The 22290-nt window shown below is 41.1% G+C and overlaps 1 protein-coding gene across 7 annotated transcripts in view; it reads left to right on the top strand.

Annotated features, from left to right (window-relative positions):
- OPHN1 (oligophrenin 1) overlaps positions 1-17805 on the top strand; it is a 608271-nt gene extending 590466 nt beyond the window's left edge. For 4 of the 7 annotated variants that reach the window (XM_047844278.1, XM_047844279.1, XM_047844280.1 and 1 more), the window contains exons 23-24: positions 12459-12500; positions 13945-17805. In XM_047844278.1, coding sequence (XP_047700234.1) covers positions 12459-12500; positions 13945-14162 — 260 coding nt within the window. In that variant the 3' untranslated portion in view covers positions 14163-17805. The remainder of the gene's footprint in view (positions 1-12458; positions 12501-13944) is intronic. The other 3 variants (XM_047844283.1, XM_047844284.1, XM_047844282.1) reach the window with 1 other exon arrangement.
- The last annotated feature ends 4485 nt before the right edge of the window (positions 17806-22290 follow it).

Below are 22290 nucleotides of genomic sequence, written 5' to 3'. Positions count from 1 at the left end.
AGGCCTTAACCTATGACATTGCCAATACAATGGAATAAAATGGACAGTTTTGAGATAGACACAATGAGACCTTGCTGATTTTTCAAACATGGAGCATTGGAGAAGGATTAAAAGGGGGTAAAAGTCTATTCTAGAAAATTAAGTGTATGATAACAATAATGAGTCATGGAGGAACAACTTTTGTGGGAAAGTGTTGCTCCCCTCAATTTTGGACACAGTGATTTTAAGACCCTGTGGAATATCAAGAAAGAAATATCCAGTGGGGGTTGAGAGGAAGATAGGAGTGGAGTAGGAGGACCTGCGGCTCACCCATCCCACAAACACAACTAGATAACTAAAAATCATCCTAAATGCCCCCAGAAATAGACAGGAAGACTGACAAAACAAACTCTACAAATAAAGGTAGGAAATAGTCCACACTGAAGAAGGTAGGAAGTGTGGAGAGGGCGTTTAGGGGAGAAATGGATTGCTGGTATGTGCAGGGGAGGGATCAGTGCTCACAGAGAAGGGCAAGAGATAGAGGATCACAGAAGAATGCACAAGGAGAACATTTCCCCAGGGTTGTTGGCTTGGAAAATGAAAATGGCTGAATTTTTTGAGTTCTTGCAACAAGTGGGGCTTAAAGCATGTAGTTTTAAGGGGGAGTGGACTTTGCTGTGATAGAGGCTGGGGGGCACTGCGCTGCTCCTATAAAGAAGGTAGTATACACCCCCAAGTCTGATAGTGTGGAAACAACTATCTGAAAAACACCTGGGACATATGGGGGAAGATTATTTGCTCCTCTCAGAGTGCTTCCCTCAGAGTCAGTGTGCATGGAGGCACCTCTCCAAGGACAAGGGAGATAGCTGGTGCCATTTCTCCCATTCACACCCCTCAGCATAAACACAGAGCCACCTGCAATAAGCACCACAGCACCAACACTAGCTTCCTAGGCTGCTTACACCAGGTCCCTCACCCCTGTGCTCTGGAGGTACTGCCCTTCTAGGTCAAGCTTGTATCAGGCACAGCATGGTGAGGCCCTTCCCTAGAAGACCACCAGAAACCCCTGTCCAGTTTGCATTTCCTGACCAGAGCATTCTGCAGGGCTTCATTTCTATTGGAAGTAGCATCATGTCTCATTTCACAAACACACCAGAGCACACCTAGTTAAACCTCACCACATTAAGACCAGGGACCAAACACTGTCCAATGTAGGCAAGGAAAATGTCTGCAGGGGACTGGCCTGAAGGATGGAGCACCTAAAACACAACAGAAAACATGCAGCACACACAAGAGACACTCTGTAAAGCTCCAGGCCATGGACAGTGTGGGGCAAAGGGAGGGGGGGTTCGTGTTCACTTCTGGAGCAAGAGCTCACTGCTGCCCTGGCTTTCAGTCATACTTTCCCTAGTAAAAAAAGACACCTGCAGATCTCAGGGAGGCGGGACTTGGTATAAGCAGCTCAAGCCTCTGCTGTGTGGGCTATGCCACTAGCTGATGTCCCTCATTGCTCATATGATGGATGTAAAATGGTGTTAGCCCACTCTCTTTCCCAGCGAGGTGACTTTGCTTCCACTTCTTTTCAGGAAGCCCTCACAGAAGAGTGAACAATCTCCCCTCTTGTGTCCCAGGCTTCCATCAGATCCCTACCTTCATCCTATTTACTGGCCTTCTGTCCACCCAGCAGTGCAGTGCTGCTGTGTTTTATCTCAGGCGCACAGCTGGGTTTCAAAACTGCAAATTTTAGGGACTTGGTGTGGCAGGGACCCACACTGATTCTCTAGGAGGGACTCACTGCTTTCTGCTGGTACCAGTTTGTCCCAGAAAAATAGTCACATGATCACACAGGGGCTTGGATTTTATGGTAAAGTTCAACAAAAAGCCCTCATCCAGGTTAGCTGCCTTCAGTAGCCTTTATGTTAATGAATGGGACAGCTCAATGGTGCCCACTGGCTCTTTTGTCCCTTGAGAGGCAGTGCCACCTCTTCCAAATGCAGTCCAAGAAGAAGAACTTTCTCTCTCAGTTTAACCCAGGAGATCCTCAGAGAACACTGACTACTTTCTGGCTTTTGGTCTCCTTCTCCACAGGAGCAACACTATACCCACCAGGCTTGACCCTGATGATAGTTCAGACTTCTAAAACTTCAGACTATCAGCTTGGCTGCTTGTAAAAACTGGCTATAATCAGCTCCTCTTGTATTCTCAAGTCACTGGTTTTGGGGAAGTGTTTTTCTTCTGCAACCCCCTTGCATACTGCTTTCATTTGTCCTCTCTCTCTCTTTCCCTTTGTCTATTTCTCCTCTCTCTGTGATCAGGGCTCCCTCCTCTCTGCAGCACCCACGATTCTTTTCTAGCCCCCAAATCACATCTCCAAACCTCCTACCTTCCATAATATTGCCTCTTTTCTCCCTCTAGTTGTGTAGTTTGTTCTCTCAGTCCTCAGATGGATTTCCTGGGTGTTCAGAATGATTTGATAATTACCTATCTATGTTCAAGGGATGAGGCAAGCATAAGATCCTCATACTACTCTGCCATCTTAACTCCTCTTATTAATTAATAAAATTGGTAAGCCTCTAGCCAGGCTTACCAAAAAGAAAAGAGAAAAGACACAAACAAATAAAATCACAAATGATAGAGGAGAAATAACAACCAACACCACAGAAATACAAACACTTAGAATATTATGAAAAACCTTATGCCAACAAATTGGACAAACTGGAAAAAATGGATAAATTCCTAGACACATATAAACTACCAAAAATGAAACAGGAAGAAATAGAAAACTTGAACATAATGATAATCAGCAAAGACATTGAATCAGTAATCAAAAATCTCCCAGCAAACAAAAGTCCAGGGCCAGATGGCTTCATGGAGAAATTCTACCAAACATTAAAGAAAGAATTAATACCTATTTTTCCGCATACTGTTCCAAAAAATAGAAAAAGAAGGAAAACCTAGGAAGTCATTCTATAGGACCACAACATTACCTGAATACCAAAACCAGAATAAGACTCCACCAAAAGAGAAGTACAGGCCACTATCCTTGATGAAGATGGATGCAGAAATTCTCAATAAAATACTAGCAAACCAAATCTAACAGTACATTAAAAGAATCATTCACCACAATCAAGTAGGATTCATTCCTGGGCTTCAAAGGTAGTTCAATATTCACAATTCAATCAATACTGTATACCACATTATTAAAAGAAATAATAAGAACTATATGATTTTTTTCAATAGATGCAAGGAAAGCATTTCACAATGTACAACATCATTCATTAAAAACCCTCAAGAAAAGTTGGGTTACAGGGAACATATCTCAACATAATAAAGGCCATACAAGAAACCCACAGCTAATATCATCCTCTATGGGGAAAAACTGAGAGCTTTTCCTCTGTGGTCAAGAATTAGGGATTCCACTCTCACAGTTATTTAACATAGTACTGGAAGTTCTACCCACAGCAAGCACACAGCAAAAAGAAATAAAAGGCAACAAAATCATCATCAAAGAAGAAGCCAAACTTCCACTCTTTGCAGATGACATGATACTCTGTATAGAAAACTCAAAAGACTGCTACACAAATTCAATATAGATGCAGGATACAAATTCAACATAAAGAAATCTGTTGAATTTATATGCACCAATAATGAAGCAGCTGAGAGAGAAATCAAGGAATCAATCCCATTTACAATTTCACCAAAAACCATAAGATACATAGGAATAAACTTAACCAAAGAGGTAAACAGTCTGTACTCTGAAACTATAAAACACTGATGAAAGAAATTGAGGACACAAAGAAATGGAAAACCATTCCATGTCCATGGATTGGAGGAACAAGTATTGTGAAAATGTCTATATTACCCAAAGCAATGTACACATTTAATGCAATTCCTATCTAAATACCACCAGCATTTTTCAGAGAGCCAGAACAAACAATCCTAAAATTTGCATGGAACCACAAAAGACCCTGAATGGCCAAAGCAACCTTGAAAAAGAAAAGAAAATCTGCTAGTATCACAATTCTGGAGCTTAAGTTATATTACAAATCTGTAGTGATTAAGATAGTATGGTATTGGCACAAAAATAGACACATAGATCAATGGATCAGGGATCAGAATAGAAACCTCAGAAATGAACCCACAGCTATATGGTCAATAAAACAGGAAAGAATTTCCAATGTGAAAAAGACAGTCTCTTCAACAATCAGTATTGGGGAAACTGGACAGCAACATGTAAAATAGTGAAACTAGACCACTTTCTTACACCATACACAAAAATAAATTCAAAGTGGATCAAAGACCTAAATGTGAGAGAGGAAACCATTAAAATCCTAGAGGGGTTGAGGCAAGATGGCGGCTTAGGAGGACGCTGGGCTCACCGCACGTCCTGCTGATCACTTAGATTCCATCTACACCTGCCTAAATAACCCAGAAAACCGCCAGAGGATTAGCAGAACGGAGTCGCCGGAGCCAAACGCAGACGAGAGGCCCACGGAAGAGGGTAGGAAGGGCGGCGAGGCGGTGCACGCTCCACGGACTGGCGGGAGGGAGCCAGGGCAGAGGGGCGGCTCGCCGGCCAAGCAGAGGCCCCGAGTCTGGCTGGCAAAAGCGGAGGGGCCTGACGGACTGTGTTCCCACAACAAGTGCGACTTAGCGTCTGGGAGGTCATAAGTTAACAGCTCTGCTCGGAAAGCGGGAAGGCTGGAGGACAAAGGGAGGGAGTGCTGCTGAGCTCCCTGACAACAGAGCTCAGTTTGGTGGGAAACAAAGGCGCTCGCCAGCGCCATCTCCCCCGCCCATCCCCCAGCCAAAATCCCAAAGAGAACCAGTTACTACCAGGGAACTTGCTCACTCAGTGCAAACACCCAACTCTGCGCTTCTGCGGAGCCAAACCTCCGGCAGCGGATCTGACTCCCTCCCGCTGCCACAGGGACCCTCCTGAAGTGGATCACCTAAGGAGAAGCGATCTAAGCCTGCCCCGCCTGCCCCCGTGCACCTTGCCTACCCACCCCAGCTAATATGCCAGATCCCCAGCATCACAAGCCTGGCAGGGTGCGAGTAGCCCAGACGAGCCACACCACCCCACAGTGAATCCCGCCCCTAGGAGAGGGGAAGAGAAGGCACACACCAGTCTGACTGTGGCCCCAGCGGTGGGCTGGGGGCAGACAACAGGTCTGACTGCAGCCCCACCCACCAACTCCAGTTATACACCACAGCACAGGGGAAGTGCCCTGCAGGTCCTCACCACGCCAGGGACTATCCAAAATGACCAAGCGGAAGAATTCCTCTCAGAAGAATCTCCAGGAAATAACAACAGCTAATGAGCTGATCAAAAAGGATTTAAACAATATAAAAGAAAGTGAATTTAGAATAATAGTCATAAAATTAATCGCTGGGCTTGAAAACAGTATACAGGACAGCAGAGAATCTCTTGCTACAGAGATCAAGGGACTAAGGAACAGTCACGAGGAGCTGAAAAACGCTTTAAACGAAATGCATAACAAAATGGAAACCACCACAGCTCGGCTTGAAGAGGCAGAGGAGAGAATAGGTGAACTAGAAGATAAAGTTATGGAAAAAGAGGAAGCTGAGAAAAAGCGAGATAAAAAAAATCCAGGAGTATGAGGGGAAAATTAGAGAACTAAGTGATACACTAAAAAGAAATAATATACGCATAATTGGTATCCCAGAGGAGGAAGAGAGAGGGAAAGGTGCTGAAGGGGTACTTGAAGAAATTATAGCTGAGAACTTCCCTGAACTGGGGAAGGAAAAAGGCATTGAAATCCAAGAGGCACAGAGAACTCCCTTCAGACGTAACTTGAATCGATCTGCACGACATATCATAGTGAAACTGGCAAAATACAAGGATAAAGAGAAAATTCTGAAAGCAGCAAGGGGTAAACGTGCCCTCACATATAAAGGGAGACCTATAAGACTCGTGACTGATCTCTCTTTTGAAACTTGGCAGGCCAGAAAGAATTGGCACGAGATTTTCAGGGTGCTAGACAGAAAAAATATGCAGCCAAGAATCCTTTATCCAGCAAGTCTGTCATTTAGAATAGAAGGAGAGATAAAGGTCTTCCCAAACAAACAAAAACTGAAGGAATTTGTCACCACTAAACCAGCCCTACAAGAGATCCTAAGGGGGACCCTGTGAGACAAAGTCCCAGAGACATCACTACAAGCATAAAACATACAGACATCACAATGACTCTAAACCCGTATCTTTCTATAATAACACTGAATGTAAATGGATTAAATGCGCCAACCAAAAGACATAGGGTATCAGAATGGATAAAAAAACAAGACCCATCTATTTGCTGTCTACAAGAGACTCATTTTAGACCTGAGGACACCTTTAGATTGAGAGTGAGGGGATGGAGAACTATTTATCATGCGACTGGAAGCCAAAAGAAAGCTGGAGTAGCCATACTTATATCAGACAAACTAGACTTTAAATTAAAGGCTGTAACAAGAGATGAAGAAGGACATTATATAATAGTTACAGGGTCTATCCATCAGGAAGAGCTAACAATTATAAATGTCTATGCGCCGAATACCGGAGCCCCCAAATATATAAAACAATTACTCATAAACATAAGCAACCTTATTGATAAGAATGTGGTCATTGCAGGGGACTTTAACACCCCACTTACAGAAATGGATAGATCATCTAGACACACGGTCAATAAAGAAACAAGGGCCCTGAATGAGACATTGGATCAGATGGACTTGACAGATCTATTTAGTACTCTGCATCCCAAAGCAACAGAATATACTTTCTTCTCGAATGCACATGGAACATTCTCCAAGATAGATCATATACTGGGTCACAAAACAGCCCTTCATAAGTTTACAAGAATTGAAATTATGCCATGCTTACTTTCAGACCACAATGCTATGAAGCTTGAAATCAACCACAGAGAAAAGTCTGGAAAACCTCCAAAAGCATGGAGGTTAAAGAACACCCTACTAACGAATGAGTGGGTCAACCAGGCAATTAGAGAAGAAATTAAAAAATATATGGAAACAAACGAAAATGAAAATACAACAATCCAAACGCTTTGGGACGCAGCAAAGGCAGTCCTGAGAGGAAAATACATTGCCATCCAGGCCTATCTCAAGAAACAAGAAAAATCCCAAATACAAAATCTAACAGCACACCTAAAGGAACTAGAAGCAGAACAGCAAAGGCAGCCTAAACCCAGCAGAAGAAGAGAAATAATAAAGATCAGAGCAGAAACAAACAATATAGAATCTAAAAAAACTGTAGAGCAGATCAACGAAACCAAGAGTTGTTTTTTTGAAAAAATAAACAAAATTGACAAACCTCTAGCCAGGCTTCTCAAAAAGAAAAGGGAGATGACCCAAATAGATAAAATCATGAATGAAAATGGAATTATTACAACCAATCCCTCAGAGATACAAGCAAGTATCAGGGAATACTATGAAAAATTATATGCCAACAAATTGGACAACCTGGAAGAAATGGACAAATTCCTGAACACCCACACTCTTCCAAAACTCAATCAGGAGGAAATAGAAAGCTTGAACAGACCCATAACCAGCGAAGAAATTGAATCGGTTATCAAAAATCTCCCAACAAATAAGAGTCCAGGACCAGATGGCTTCCCAGGGGAGTTCTACCAGACGTTTAAAGCAGAGATAATACCTATCCTTCTCAAGCTATTCCAAAAAATAGAAAGGGAAGGAAAACTTCCAGACTCATTCTATGAAGCCAGTATTCCTTTGATTCCTAAACCAGACAGAGACCCAGTAAAAAAAGAGAACTATAGGCCAATATCCCTGATGAATATGGATGCAAAAATTCTCAATAAGATACTAGCAAATCGAATTCAACGGCATATAAAAAGAATTATTCACCATGATCAAGTGGGCTTCATTCCTGGGATCCAGGGCTGGTTCAACATTCGCAAATCAATCAACGTGATACATCACATTAACAAAAAAAAAAGAGAAGAACCATATGATCCTGTCAATCGATGCAGAAAAGGCCTTCGACAAAATGCAGCACCCTTTCTTAATAAAAACCCTTGAGAAAGTCGGGATAGAAGGAACATACTTAAAGATCATAAAAGCCATTTATGAAAAGCCCACAGCTAACATCATCCTCAACGGGGAAAAACTGAGAGCTTTTTCCCTGAGATCAGGAACACGACAGGGATGCCCACTCTCACCGCTGCTGTTTAACATAGTGCTGGAAGTTCTAGCATCAGCAATCAGACAACAAAAGGAAATCAAAGGCATCAAAATTGGCAAAGATGAAGTCAAGCTTTCCCTTTTTGCAGATGACATGATATTATACATGGAAAATCCGATAGACTCCACCAAAAGTCTGCTAGAACTGATACAGGAATTCAGCAAAGGTGCAGGATACAAAATCAATGTACAGAAATCAGTTGCATTCTTATACACTAACAATGAAGTAACAGAAAGACAAATAAAGAAACTGATCCCATTCACAATTGCACCAAGAAGCATAAAATACCTAGGAATAAATCTAACCAAAGATGTAAAGGATCTGTATGCTGAAAACTATAGAAAGCTTATGAAGGAAATTGAAGAAGATTTAAAGAAATGGAAAGACATTCCCTGCTCATGGATTGGAAAAATAAATATTGTCAAAATGTCAATACTACCCAAAGCTATCTACACATTCAATGCAATCCCAATCAAAATGGCACCAGCATTCTTCTCGAAACTAGAACAAGCAATCCTAAAATTCATATGGAACCACAAAAGGCCCCGAATAGCCAAAGGAATTTTGAAGAAGAAGACCAAAGCAGGAGGCATCACAATCCCAGACTTTAGCCTCTACTACAAAGCTGTCATCATCAAGACAGCATGGTATTGGCACAAAAACAGACACACAGACCAATGGAATAGAATAGAAACCCCAGAACTAGACCCACAAACGTATGGCCAACTCATCTTTGACAAAGCAGGAAAGAACATCCAATGGAAAAAAGACAGCCTCTTTAACAAATGGTGCTGGGAGAACTGGACAGCAACATGCAGAAGGTTGAAACTAGACCACTTTCTCACACCATTCACAAAAATAAACTCAAAATGGATAAAGGACCTAAATGTGAGACAGGAAACCATCAAAACCTTAGAGGAGAAAGCAGGAAAAGACCTCTCTGACCTCAGCCATAGCAATCTCTTACTCGACACATCCCCAAAGGCAAGGGAATTAAAAGCAAAAGTGAATTACTGGGACCTTATGAAGATAAAAAGCCTCTGCACAGGAAAGGAAACAACCAACAAAACTAAAAGGCAACCAACGGAATGGGAAAAGATATTCACAAATGACATATCGGACAAAGGGCTAGTATCCAAAATCTATAAAGAGCTCACCAAACTCCACACCCGAAAAACAAATAACCCAGTAAAGAAATGGGCAGAAAACATGAACAGACACTTCTTTAAAGAAGACATCTGGGGGGCGCCTGGGTGGCGCAGTCGGTTAAGCGTCCTACTTCAGCCAGGTCATGATCTCGCGGCCCGTGAGTTGGAGCCCCGTGTCGGGCTCTGGGGTGATGGCTCAGAGCCTGGAGCCTGTTTCCGATTTTGTGTCTCCCTCTCTCTCTGCCCCTCCCCGTTCATGCTCTGTCTCTCTCTGTCCAAAAAATAAATAAATGTTGAAAAAAAAATTTAAAAAAAAAAAAAAAGAAGAAGACATCTGGATGGCCAACAGGCACATGAAAAGGTGTTCAGCGTCGCTCCTTATCAGGGAAATACAAATCAAAACCACACTCAGGTATCACCTCACGCCAGTCAGAGTGGCCAAAATGAACAAATCAGGAGACTATAGATGCTGGCGAGGATGTGGAGAAACGGGAACACTCTTGCACTGTTGGTGGGAATGCAAATTGGTGCAGCCACTCTGGAAAGCAGTATGGAGGTTCCTCAGAAAATTAAAAATAGACCTACCGTATGACCCAGCAATAGCACTGCTAGGAATTTATCCAAGGGATACAGGAGTACTGATGCATAGGGCCACTTGTACCCCAATGTTCATAGCAGCACTCTCAACAATAGCCCAATTATGGAAAGAGCCTAAATGTCCATCAACTGATGAATGGATAAAGAACTTGTGGTTTGTATACACAATGGGATATTATGTGGCAATGAGAAAAAATGAAATATGGCCTTTTTTAGCAACGTGGATGGAACTGGAGAGTGTGATGCTAAGTGAAATAAGCCATACAGAGAAAGACAGATACCATATGGTTTCACTCTTATGTGGATCCTGAGAAACTGAACAGGAACCCATGGGGGAGGGGAAGGAAAAAAAAAAAAAGAGGTTAGAATGGGAGAGAGCCAAAGCATAAGAGACTGTTAAAAACTGAGAACAAACTGAGGGTTGATGGGGGGTGGGAGGGAGGAGAGGGTGGGTGATGGGTATTGAGGAGGGCACCTTTTGGGATGAGCACTGGGTGTTGTATGGAAACCAATTTGTCAGTAAATTTCATAAAAAAAATTTGAAAAAAAATTAAAAAATTAAAATTAAAATAAAATCCTAGAGGAGAACACAGGCAGTAACCCCTTTGGCATCAGCCATAGCAACTTCTTACTAGATATGTCTCCTGAGGCAAGGGAAATAAAAAATAAACTTTTGGGACTTCATCAAAATAAAAACCTACACGGTGAAGGAAACAATAAACAAAGCTAAAAGACTGAAAAAGAGCCTACTGAATGGGAGAAGATATTCGCACATATCATATCTGATAAAAATTAGTATCCAAAATATATTTTAAAAAACTTATGAAACTCAACACCCAAAAAATGAATAATACATTTAAAAAAGTGGGCAGAAGATAGGAATAGACACTTTTCCAAAGAAGACATACATATGGTCAACATATGCATAAAAATATGCTCAATATCACTCAACATCAAATGGAAATCAAAACTACAGTGAGATATCACCTCACACATGTCTGAATCAACAACACCAGAAACAACAGGTGTTGATGAAGATGTGGACAAAGGGGAACCCTCATGCAATTTTGGTGGGAATGCAAACTGGTACAGCCACTCTGGAAAACAGTATGTAGGTTCATCAAATGGTAAGAATAGAACTACCCTATGATCCAGCAAATGCACTACTAGGTATTTGTCCAAAGGATACAAAAATACTGATTCGAAGCGGCACATGCACTCCAATGTTTATGGCCGCATTATCAATAGCCAAATTATGGAAAGAGCCCGAATGCCCTTCAACTGATGAATAAATAGATAATGAAGAGATGGTATATATAGAATGGCATATTACTCACCTATATAAAGGAATTAAATCTTGGCATTTGCAACAACATAGTTGGAGCTGGAGAGTATTACGATAAGAGAAATAAGTCAGAGAAACACAACTACCATATGATTTCACTAATATGTGGAATTTAAGAAAACAAGCAAAGGGGGGAGATTGGAGATAGAGAGACAAATGAAGAAACAGACTTAATTATAGAGAACAAACTGGTGGTTACCAGAAGAGAAGGGGGTAGGGGATGTTGTAAATACATTGTGGGGATTAAGGAAACACTTGTGATGAGCACCAGGTGTTTTATGGAAATGTTTAATTACTGTATTGTACACCTGAAATTATTATTATACTGTGTGTTAGCTAACTGGAATTTAAATAAAAAATAAAAAAAAGAAATGTCCAGTAGGTAACTGCAACTTAGACTAGTAGTTGAGGTTGAATCCACAGAGGTTTAGGGGTAGAACTGTTGAATACAGCCACTGTGCAACTTCACGGGACATTTACATATACTATGATGTGAATAGTGGCCCCTTGGTGGGTTCTCAGTATTTGGTGGTGATTTAAACCATGAATGGGAGTAAGATCACTCAGGAAGTAGGTATAAATAGACCTAGGAAAGGACAGAAAAACAATGCTATGGAAATAGCCCTATTGTCATTCTATCTATTGTCTGGGATGTTCTGGCAAAACTATATAGGCCTTCATTCTTTAGGATTGTCTCTTCCCTCCAGCTCTTCCCAGACAAGGCTAACTTAGTATGGATCTAAGCATATTAAGGGGCTGGGGAAAGTTGGTTGGGTCTTTAAGGCAAAGGGTGATTAATGTTTTGAATGGCATTTGCCATTCTACCTTGTCCTTATCCCTATGAAAGATAATCACAGAATACAGGTTTTGGTCTTGGGCCAGTTTCTCTGGGCTCCCCTAGCTTCCCATTGCCTAAACACTAAAAGGATTATTCTGACACCTGAGAGATGTCTTTGTATTTAGGTTACTGGGCTTTCTAAAACTGCCGAGAAGCATCCCAACTTATAAGCATAGATCTAGATGCTTTGAAACATTTGGATGGATTACTTCCCATTTTTCAAATGGACTCTTTGACACTGGCCTGGAAGGGTCATCCATCCCCTTGCTTTGCCTTTCCGGTTCTGATTTCTAGAGACTTAGTGACATATTTTTCCTCCTTTACCCACAGTTCTCAAGGAAGACTTCCTGGAGATGAGAGTTGAGGCCTCAGGTATGTATTCTTCACCCCTGATTACAAAACCTTATTAAATATAAGCCTTCTTTATGGAATTTGAACTTTTGAGGACTTTAGTCTTGAGGGTCCAGAGGGTAGGAGCTCCCTCCCTGTCTCAGTTCATGACCCTTATATTTACTGCCTTCTAATTCTGAGGTTCCCTGTGTTTTTAAGTCTCCTTCCTCTTTCCTTCCTTTCTCCTCCAACCAAACTACAGCATGGTTTTACAAGTTGCCTTTGGATAAAGTTCATTAGAAATCCTAGACTGTGACATTCGGGGCAAGTACATTTCATTCTCTTAGCCTCAATTTCCCAATCTGTACAATGAAAAGTTTGGAACTGTCTAACTCTGACATTCTTTCGGTCTATAAGAAAATCAGTAAGCTCTCTTTTGGTATTATAGCAAGTACCATGAGTCCACTTCACTATCATGTAGAGACTTGGCAGCTTTAGAAGAAATCACTATTTAAGTCCTACCCCCAAAACCTTTATCCTTAGTCCTGTATATTTGTTTAATGCAAAATACTTCCACTTCCATTATGCAAAATACTTTCACTTCCATTATTTTATTTGATCCATATCAAATGCCAAAATAAGGAGAATAATATGTATTTTAACTCAGCCAATAAAGGAACTGAGGTTCAGGGGCGCCTGGGTGGCTCAGTCAGTTAAGCATCTGACTGTTAATTTCAGCCCAGGTCATGATCTCATGATTTATGAGTTTGAGCCCCACATCAGTCTCCTTATTGACAGTGCAGAACCTACTTGAGAGTCTCTCTCTTAGCCCTTCCCCTGCTCTCTCTTTCTCTCTCAAAATAAATAAATAAACTTTAAAAAAGGAACTGAGATTCAGAGGGGATAAGTAATTTGGTAAGGTCACAAGAGTCACAGAGATCATGGAATTTTTTTTTTCTCTACCAAGGAGTTCTAATTGGCTATCAGGTTTCTGGCATGACATTAACCAATATAAACATAAATGAGATATGGGTATCTGAAGAAGAACTTTCCATTTGTCTCCTAGCCTTCTTTTTCTTCTTATCACTGCCAGTCCTATGTGGTCCATGGGTTGATAAGCTTTTCCTTAGCAGCCCTCATGGAGGTGAAGTCCCAGAAAATCAGTTCAGTTATTGTAGTACCATAAATGCAATGGCTACTCTAGGTGGGTAACCTCAGAGGTATCAGGCTTCATCTCCTGTGGACTTTTAGGGAATAAGGGTTGAGGTCAAATGGACACAGTTTCCAGTCCTGATTATAGCACCATCTTAGGCCTGTCTCAAGGGATCTGAGTTGTAAGGGCCTTTTCCTAGCCAGCCTCTGTTGCTCAGAAGATTAGCTACCAATTATATGTTTAGCTACCCAACAAGAGAGGTGTCACTCCTCAGTGGCTGGTAAGTACTTGACCAGTTCTAGCTAATTACCTACTCTCTTCTTTCCTTTTTAGGTTTTGAAATCCTTGGTCTCAGAGGATCCTCCACAGGTTCTGGAAGGGTCTTCTTCAAACCCTTGTGTGTTGAGTCATTTTGTGTTGAGGAGAGCAGCTTCTTCCTGGCCTTGCACCTTCAGGTTCTAGGATGCTATAAAATAAGGGGCACATGTCTTAGGCACAGGTTTATTTCTCCTATGTATTCTGTCTTCATTCCCTATGAAGATCTATGTTGAGCTACTATATGACTGTGAATGGCTGAACACCCTCAAGCCAGACTGCAGAAACCAAGCTATCTACTGACCTGAGTTGAAGAAAGGAGCTTAGTTTTCAGCTCTTCTCCGAATTTCCTGCCTCCTCAGAAGACCATGGAACTCTGAAAGATTTTGGACTAAAGACTGATCTCAGAGGTCTTACCCTAAAGTAGAAGCTACTTGAGTTGGGGGCCATTGCCCATTGTAGAAGAGTAGGAATTTTTGCTGAACATTGGAGAATATTAACATGTCTCTTACTAAGGATAAGGAGGCTGGTACTAGGTTGGAGTTCTGGCACTGCAGTATATTACCAAGAACCTGTCTGCTCCTATTGGGCCAGACAGCATGAGTGATGCCAAACACAACCTCTTCATGTGGACTCAAAAAGTGGCCTTCCTGTTTTTACATATAGCCACATAGGACAAATCTACAAAGAATATTTTGCATGTTGAAGCCTAGGTTTGTTTGAGTTATTTTTCCTGTTTTTTTTTCCTGACAGCTTCATTTACAAACAATTAAGAAAGATACAAAAGCTGAAAAACAGTTCTTTTAAAAATGCAGGCTGTATTTGTCCTGCACGAGTTCCATTCCTGGGTCAAATACTGGGAAAAATTGTTAAGATGGATTGAGTCCAGGCAGCTGGCACTATTGCTTCATGTTTGCCTTATGCAGATAAGCAAGCTCTTTTATCTCCTCCAAGAAACAACTCCTATCCCAGTGTCCGTGGATTCAGAAACTCCACGAAGCTTCTGAAATGGTATGCAGAACTCCATGACAATGTGCCTTTTCTGGGGAGATGGTCCATAGCATTCTACTGAATTTCAGATGGACCTGTGACCCAATAAAGGTTAAGAACCACAGCACTTGAGATAAAAGATTCTATTTACAACCCATAAAGTATATGATTGGAAGAGCCTTCCAAAATTATTTATTCTAACTGCCTAATTTACCTTTGGAGAAACTGAAACAATGCAAGTTATTAGCCAGGCCTAAACAAGATCCTAGGTCCCTGGGTTCCCGTGCAAGTTTCTTTCCATTTTACAACACTTGTCTAATAAGAGGATTTATGATTGGTGGCTTTAGTGGTCATCATTTTGAGTGTTTGGTTTTTACCCTCTTTACTGAATCCCACATATTTTTCATCAAGTGGAAAACTTTAAGACGTAAGCTCCTGGTGTTCCATTTGCCATCTCAGTCATTGGAAAAGTACTAAAACACAACTGGTTTATTGAGTAGTCAAAAATCTGAGTAAACATCTCTGAGTCTTGTTTGTTGATGGGAGGCTGCTGGAGAAAGTGTCATTGCTTGTGTTCCCATGCACGTGTCTAGACCATAGCCTGTTTTTAGAGTCTGTATATTTATAATGTGACCAAGTGTGACAGAAAGGATTTTCCTACTTGGACCCTTCTAGCAAGACCCTGACTATGGAACTGATAGAGAAGCATAGACATGGGTGGGAAGAGGGGAAGGAGAGAAGGAAGGAGAGGGAGATGGATGAAGGGGAAGAGAGAGAAACACACATTCTCAAACCGACTCTGAGATGCCTTTGAAACAGTGTTACTGAAAGGTGATAGTCACTTTCAAGACTGAACTCAACATGGTTTATTGGTGAATTAGTAACATGTAGGCTAAACACACTGAGAGCCCTTGTGGAAGTTATTGAGTGGAAACTTGATGCCATTCCCAATAGACATGCCCAAGTAGCCACATAAAACTCTCTCAGCTCTACCCAGTCTCAAAGACCAAGTTAATAAGAACCAGTAGCAAGAAAGCCAAGTAGCCATCACTCTACCTGCTACTCACCCCCAAAGGAATTTTCTGTGAGACTACGGCCTCACCCAGGAAGTTCTTGTTGAGCCCTGGTCTCAGAGCTGTGGCGTCTTTGCTCTGCCCCCATTAGATGAATGATTAAAGCAAGCGGGTGTGTAGATTTTGGCCACATATTGAAAGATTATTGAGAACCAGAGAAAGCCACTGCAGTCCCAGTTGAATAGGTGTCCTAGAAATGTGACCATGAGATTGCTGTGTGTTTTCTGGGACATATATAGATCAAGACCCTGAGCTAGAAAGTTGGGACCACCAGTATGGCTGGATGTCAGGAAGCAGTAACTGGATAGCTCTGCCCCTGCCCTAGTCTATACCCAAAGAATGCCCCCAAATGAACCTCAGAGCCTCCTCTTTTGCACTCTGATTTAAAGAGTACAAACTTTTGTGGTGAGGCACACCATCATGGAATGAGACTGTCTTGGCTCAGGCTTAATGGATGAACAGTCATTCAGAAGAGGCTATTGGAATGGGATGATAATTGAGTGACAACTATAGGAAATTACCTACATACCTTGGCCAGAAGGTTAGATAAACTGTCAGTGGATGAACTGTAAATCTTGAACTGACAGTAATAACATTTATTAAGCACCTACTAAGTTCTAAGTGCTTTATATACATAATCTCCTTTGTCCTTACAACAATCATGCAGAGATGCTATTCTCCTCATTTTACAGATAAAAGATTTATGGCCCAGGAGGCTAAAGTAACTGGCTCAAATTCACACAGAAAGTAAATGACAGGACCGTGGCTTGAAATCCAGGCCTCTCTGACTCCATGCTGGTTTCCCTTTGTCACACAGAAGCTACATTACTGGAATTGGCATGACTCTATGACTTTTTATCCCTAATAAAATATTAGAAGGCCAGAATTTGAGGGGAATTTGGGGATGCAGGTCTAGTTTACAGGGGAACAAACACTGGGCCGAAAGAGATTTCTGAGTTGGGCTTTCTCCTCACCTTCCATTTATGCATTCTGTAATGTTTTTAAAAGGATCATTCAATTTAACCTTGTGAAATGAATGGTTTACTTTTTAGTTGGTAGTTGTTGAGTCCTTGGCTTAGCTGTTTTTCAAAGGAAAAAGGATCCTTGTATGTGTCTATGTACTTTGCCAAGGCTGTAGCATGTGTATTTTCAGTCCAAGAGATTGGAGATACCCACACAGACAGTTTAAGAATCAAAAAAGGTATTTGTGGCTCTCTGGTACTTATTACCTTGGGGTAAAATCGTTACAACGTTTTCTGTGGTGATCGCAAAATTAAGAGGTAGTGTAGAATAAAAAATGTTATTGAAGTTTTTGCTTAAAAAATGTGGGGAGGTTGTCCAGCTACAGGGTGTGGATGTAAAATTCAGCATCTGATTTCAGTAATGAAACAGTGTCATATAGAGTATAAAATAACTGGTTTTGTGGGAAAGGATTCTTCCCTTTTCTAGAACTTCCTTGATTATGTAATAACTAGAATAGAGTAGAAGAAGATGTATCTCTGTGGCCAGAAAACACATTGCTTTCAAAAGAATGTAGATCAATGATATTAGTTTTAACGTAGCTGCAAGCAAATGGCCTTGACACATTACAATCCCCAAAAGCTTCAGAAGCATTTAAAAATTTCAGACGGAAGCAAGATACCTTGAAAAGATGTTTCTGATGAAGAAGAAACCTTCATTTTCATGAAGCACTTGATGCCAAGGACATTAATAGATGCTAGAAAGACTGCCTATGTGAAATACATATGTGACAGACAAAAGAAGGAGGTCCTTGGGCCCATTCATGTGACTTTCAATAAAATATGCAGACTCTCTAGTATTGATGTCCTCTATCTGCATTTTTTTCATGGAAACAATCTTTGAGCATATTAGACATGATGCTGTAGCTGCCATGCACTGCTCGTGTTGTCTTTTGCAATTCTAAGGACATACAGGCACAGAATCTTTTATTACCAAGATTCTCAAGCTATAGTCTACTTTGCACCAAGCCCTTGTCATTTCCTCAGGCCTTACAACATCACTGCAGGATGGGTAATAACCCCATTTTATGGATAAGGAAACTTGAGGTTAAAGGAAATGAGAAATGACTTTGTCCAAGATCACACAGCTAAGGATTGATAAAAATACAGGACTGGAAACTACAGAGGTCTTACAGTTTCTACTACATCACACTACCCCTTAGGAGTAAAGAAATCCTGATGGTAAATGGAGAACATGCTTTAGAAATGAGACTGATGGAAACAACATCTATAAGTATTTCTACTACAAATGTGGTTCATCATCAGCCTCAGCATCATCATTACCTGGGAGCTTGTTAGAAATGCAGATTCTTGAGTACTACCACAGACAACTGTAATCATAACTTTTATTTTAATAAGATCTTGATATTTCAGTGTACATTAAAGTTTGATAAACACTGATATAAGGCATTTGAGACCAAAAAAGGGTTGAGGAAGGATATTTTTTAGTGAGGCAAAGACCAAAAATGGTGGATAAGAGCATTCTGGTATGTTGAGAGTGTTTACAAAAGATTGTGTCCGTAGCTGCCTGCTTCTTGCACTACTTTGTACGTGGCCTTGTACTTTGATGACATGTGAATGAAATTTCTCCACTTCAAAGAACAGTGAAACCAGCCTGGGGGAAAAGACTGAAAAATCACTTGATTTTCAAATTTCTGACCATTAAAGGCAGTAGAAAGGCAACATGTGGCCGTAGGAAGACCTACTTTCAGAAGCCCTGGTAGGGGGATCCAGATTTGCCTCTGTCACTGACTCTCTGTAATGCTCAGCAAGTACCTTGCTCTCTCTAGGTCTCAAATTGTCTTTAAACAAGGTAGTCTCAAAGGTACTTTTAAGTTTTGATGTTCTGTTATTCTAAGCTATGGGTTTTGCTACAGCTTACATTTAATTAAAACATGGATAACTCTATAGGGTTTTGTCAGGCCCTAGTTTAACATCTTCAGTTAACATAATAAGGGTTAGTCTGAGAGAAAATCTCACAGTCATGACAAAGCAACATTAATGGGCACTGCAAGGAACTGGGAGCGCCACGACTCTAGCTAACCAGCTTGAAATTGGCTAGACAATTTTTAAATTTTAAAAATATGAAATTTTAGAATCAATTGTTTCAAACCACATACTTGGGAATCAATTCCTATATCCTAAATGGGGCTTACTTTGCATGATTTAATACAGTAAATTCCTCTGAGTTGGGCTTTTAGGGGATAGTTTCTTGAGAGTAGAAGGGGAATATTAAAAGGGAAAAAGTTCTACTTATCCTCTATCTGCCACTCTACAGATTCTGATACGTATTAGCTGAAGACAATTAACTGGCTTAAAATCAAAATCAGACCCATAGAGAAGGGACTTGTCTAAGGCCATGTACCAGAAACAATAACAGAAAATAGGTGCTCAGAGTTCAATTCTACTTTCTTTGGGTGACTAGTTTGCCCAAATCAAGAAATCTGCTTCCAGCAGCAGGGCACACATTGGGGATGACTAATAATAGGCCTTCCATCTGGGTATTTTGTTTCCAACACGTGTTTTCAGTCATTGCTTCAGTTAAGCCTCAGACAACCATATGATCTAGGCAGAGATGATTACCCTCATTTTATTGAGGCTCAGAGAGGTGACAAAACATGACCAAGGACATGCAAGTAGAAAATAAACTTGGACCTAAGTTTTCTGATTTCATCCATATTGTAGTGCTTCTCTAGGAGAGGAGAAGCAACCCTCCAAACCCTCAGAACTTCTAAGAAATGTCAGCTCTAAACTCTCAATTGGTTTAATCCAATTACTTCAAAACAGATGAACTTTTTTTTCTGTTGGAGAATAGCCTAACAGTTTTATAACTTGAAACTGCAGAGTCCTCTAGGATCCATCATTTTGTTCTCATAACAGCCTCAAAAAGTAGGCAAGAGAAGGCATTTTGCCCACATTTTACAGATGTACAAATCGAGGCCCAAAGCACTGTATTAGTTTTCTGTTGGTGCTGTAACAGATGACTACAAATTTAGCAGCTTAAAACCAACATCCATTTATTCTCTCACAGTTTCTGTAGGTCAGAAATTCAGCATAGTGTGGCTGGATCCTCTTCCTAGGGGCTCACTGAACTAAAATCAACATATAAGCTAGACATGTGGTTGTCATTTGGGGCACAGAATCCTATTCCAAGCTCAATGGTTTTTGGCAGAATTTAGTCCCTCATTGCAGGAGTGAGGTCATCATTTCTTTGACATGTGCCCCTCTCCGTATTCAAGCTAACAATGGCATGTAAAATCCTTTTGCTTCCCCTTTTGCATCTCTCTGACTTCCTCTTTTGCCTCTGTTTTTACAGCCTTATTTTTTTGTTGCAGTGATTTCATTGGGCCCACACAGATAATCCAGGATAGCCTCCCTGTTTTAAAGTCAGTAGTAACCTTACATCTTCAACATCTCTTTTGCCATATAATCACAATTCTAATGGTTATGACATAAAATATTCTTGGAGGTCATAATATTGCTTACAATGGGCATGGAGCAGCTACCTACAGAAGTCCCACCTTTTGGCATCAAGACACATGGTTGTCAAGATCTTCATTCTGGGGAAGAAAAAATTTACCATTTGCATCCCACTTACATGGCAGCTAGAAACTCTGGTGCCATTCAATTTCTCCCATCTTTCAATTACACTCAGACACAATTGGGTGGCACAACAAAGAAAGTGGTGGCTAGAAGGCAAAGGGGGCTCTTTGGAAGCTGATGGTACTCCTAGATGGCATCTTGATGCTGGTGACCAATTCCTTAACTAGTCTCATTCTATCTAGGAATGGGGAGAGGAAGTTTCCCCAAAGATCCAAGATGAGATATGTACTCCCCATATAACTTGACCAGAAGAGGTAACACTTATATAGTATATATTTTATGCCAAATGTGTCTCTGTATGCTTTTGAATGGCTTTATTGAATTTATCCTGATAATATTTCTTTGAGGTAAGTAGTGGTATTAGCTCCATTTCATAGCTGAGAAAACTGAGGCACAGAATGCTTATGCCATTTGCCCTGGAAATGGTGAATTCGGGATTTATTATCTTAACTAATCCCCAGTGGCTTCCACTAGACAGAGAAAAATCTCCTAGAACAGACATTGAGGCCAAGTTGATTTAAAACTCCCTTGCACCTTTGATTCTCTAAGCTTGCTCTCAGGGTCCCAGAATTCTCGAAACCCAAATCAGCACAGGTGAACTTTCTGAAAGAGTAGGTTAAATTTAGACTTAATGGATTTTTAATTTTTTTTCAACGTTTATTTATTTTTGGGACAGAGAGAGACAGAGCATGAATGGGGGAGGGGCAGAGAGAGAGGGAGACACAGAATCGGAAACAGGCTCCAGGCTCCGAGCCATCAACCCAGAGCCTGACGCGGGGCTCGAACTCACGGACCACGAGATCGTGACCTGGCTGAAGTCGGACGCTTAACCGACTGCGCCACCCAGGCGCCCCTAGACTTAATGGATTTTATGTGGCCAGTGGACTGCACAGTGAATGTCCCAATCTTTTTTCATAGGCTGGAAGAAAAGGAGACTGTCAGTCCATGTGAATGGGACAAAGATAGGTTGGCCCCAGGAATGCTTCTCCAGAGCAGAATTTCCACTTGGTAGCCTCTGCATGAGGTAGATCTCCCTGTTTTGGTGTGAATGGAAGTTGTATTACTTTCTCTGACTCTCTGTGAAGCCCATTTCCTGAAGACCAAGCCCTCAAAATGCCCAAAAAAAAGGTGCCTAAAATTAAGACTACAAAAGAGGGCTTTCCTGGTCCTGGAAAACAAAGCTAAGCAGTAGTGTTCTCTATGCTGGCCCTTTCCTAGCAGTTGGCAAGCCCGTGAGAACTAGATTTTGCTTCCTCAGCTACTCCCACCTGGGTCTTATGATGCTACCAACCTATTGTAGTTCCCAGAGCTATTAAGATATGAGGTGGGTAGGGTAGGAACAACCTCAGTCCTAACTGTTCCTCAACTTTTCTCCACCCCTACTATCATCCTGCAGGACTCAGAATTCTATATCCGTTATTTGGCTAAGATCTAGAAGGATTAAATAAAGACTGATTTCTTCTTTTGTTCTCTGTGTCTTTTTTTGCTAGCCATTGCAGATAAGACCCTGGCCTGTAATTCTTGTGGAAGGAACTCAAACACTATTATCCATATTCATGTCTCAGTCACCATTGGAAACTTATTTCACCCAAATAACTGTGGTTAGCCCTTACTAAATGCTCAATTAATATTAACCAGTCTTAGTAGTAGAAATACTGATGGTGGTGGTGGTGGCAGCA

This window comes from Prionailurus viverrinus, chromosome X, assembly GCF_022837055.1.
Source record: "Prionailurus viverrinus isolate Anna chromosome X, UM_Priviv_1.0, whole genome shotgun sequence".
NCBI lineage: Eukaryota > Metazoa > Chordata > Mammalia > Carnivora > Felidae > Prionailurus > Prionailurus viverrinus.
Note: the sequence above shows the minus strand (reverse complement) of the source record. Positions and strands in the feature narration are given on the sequence as shown.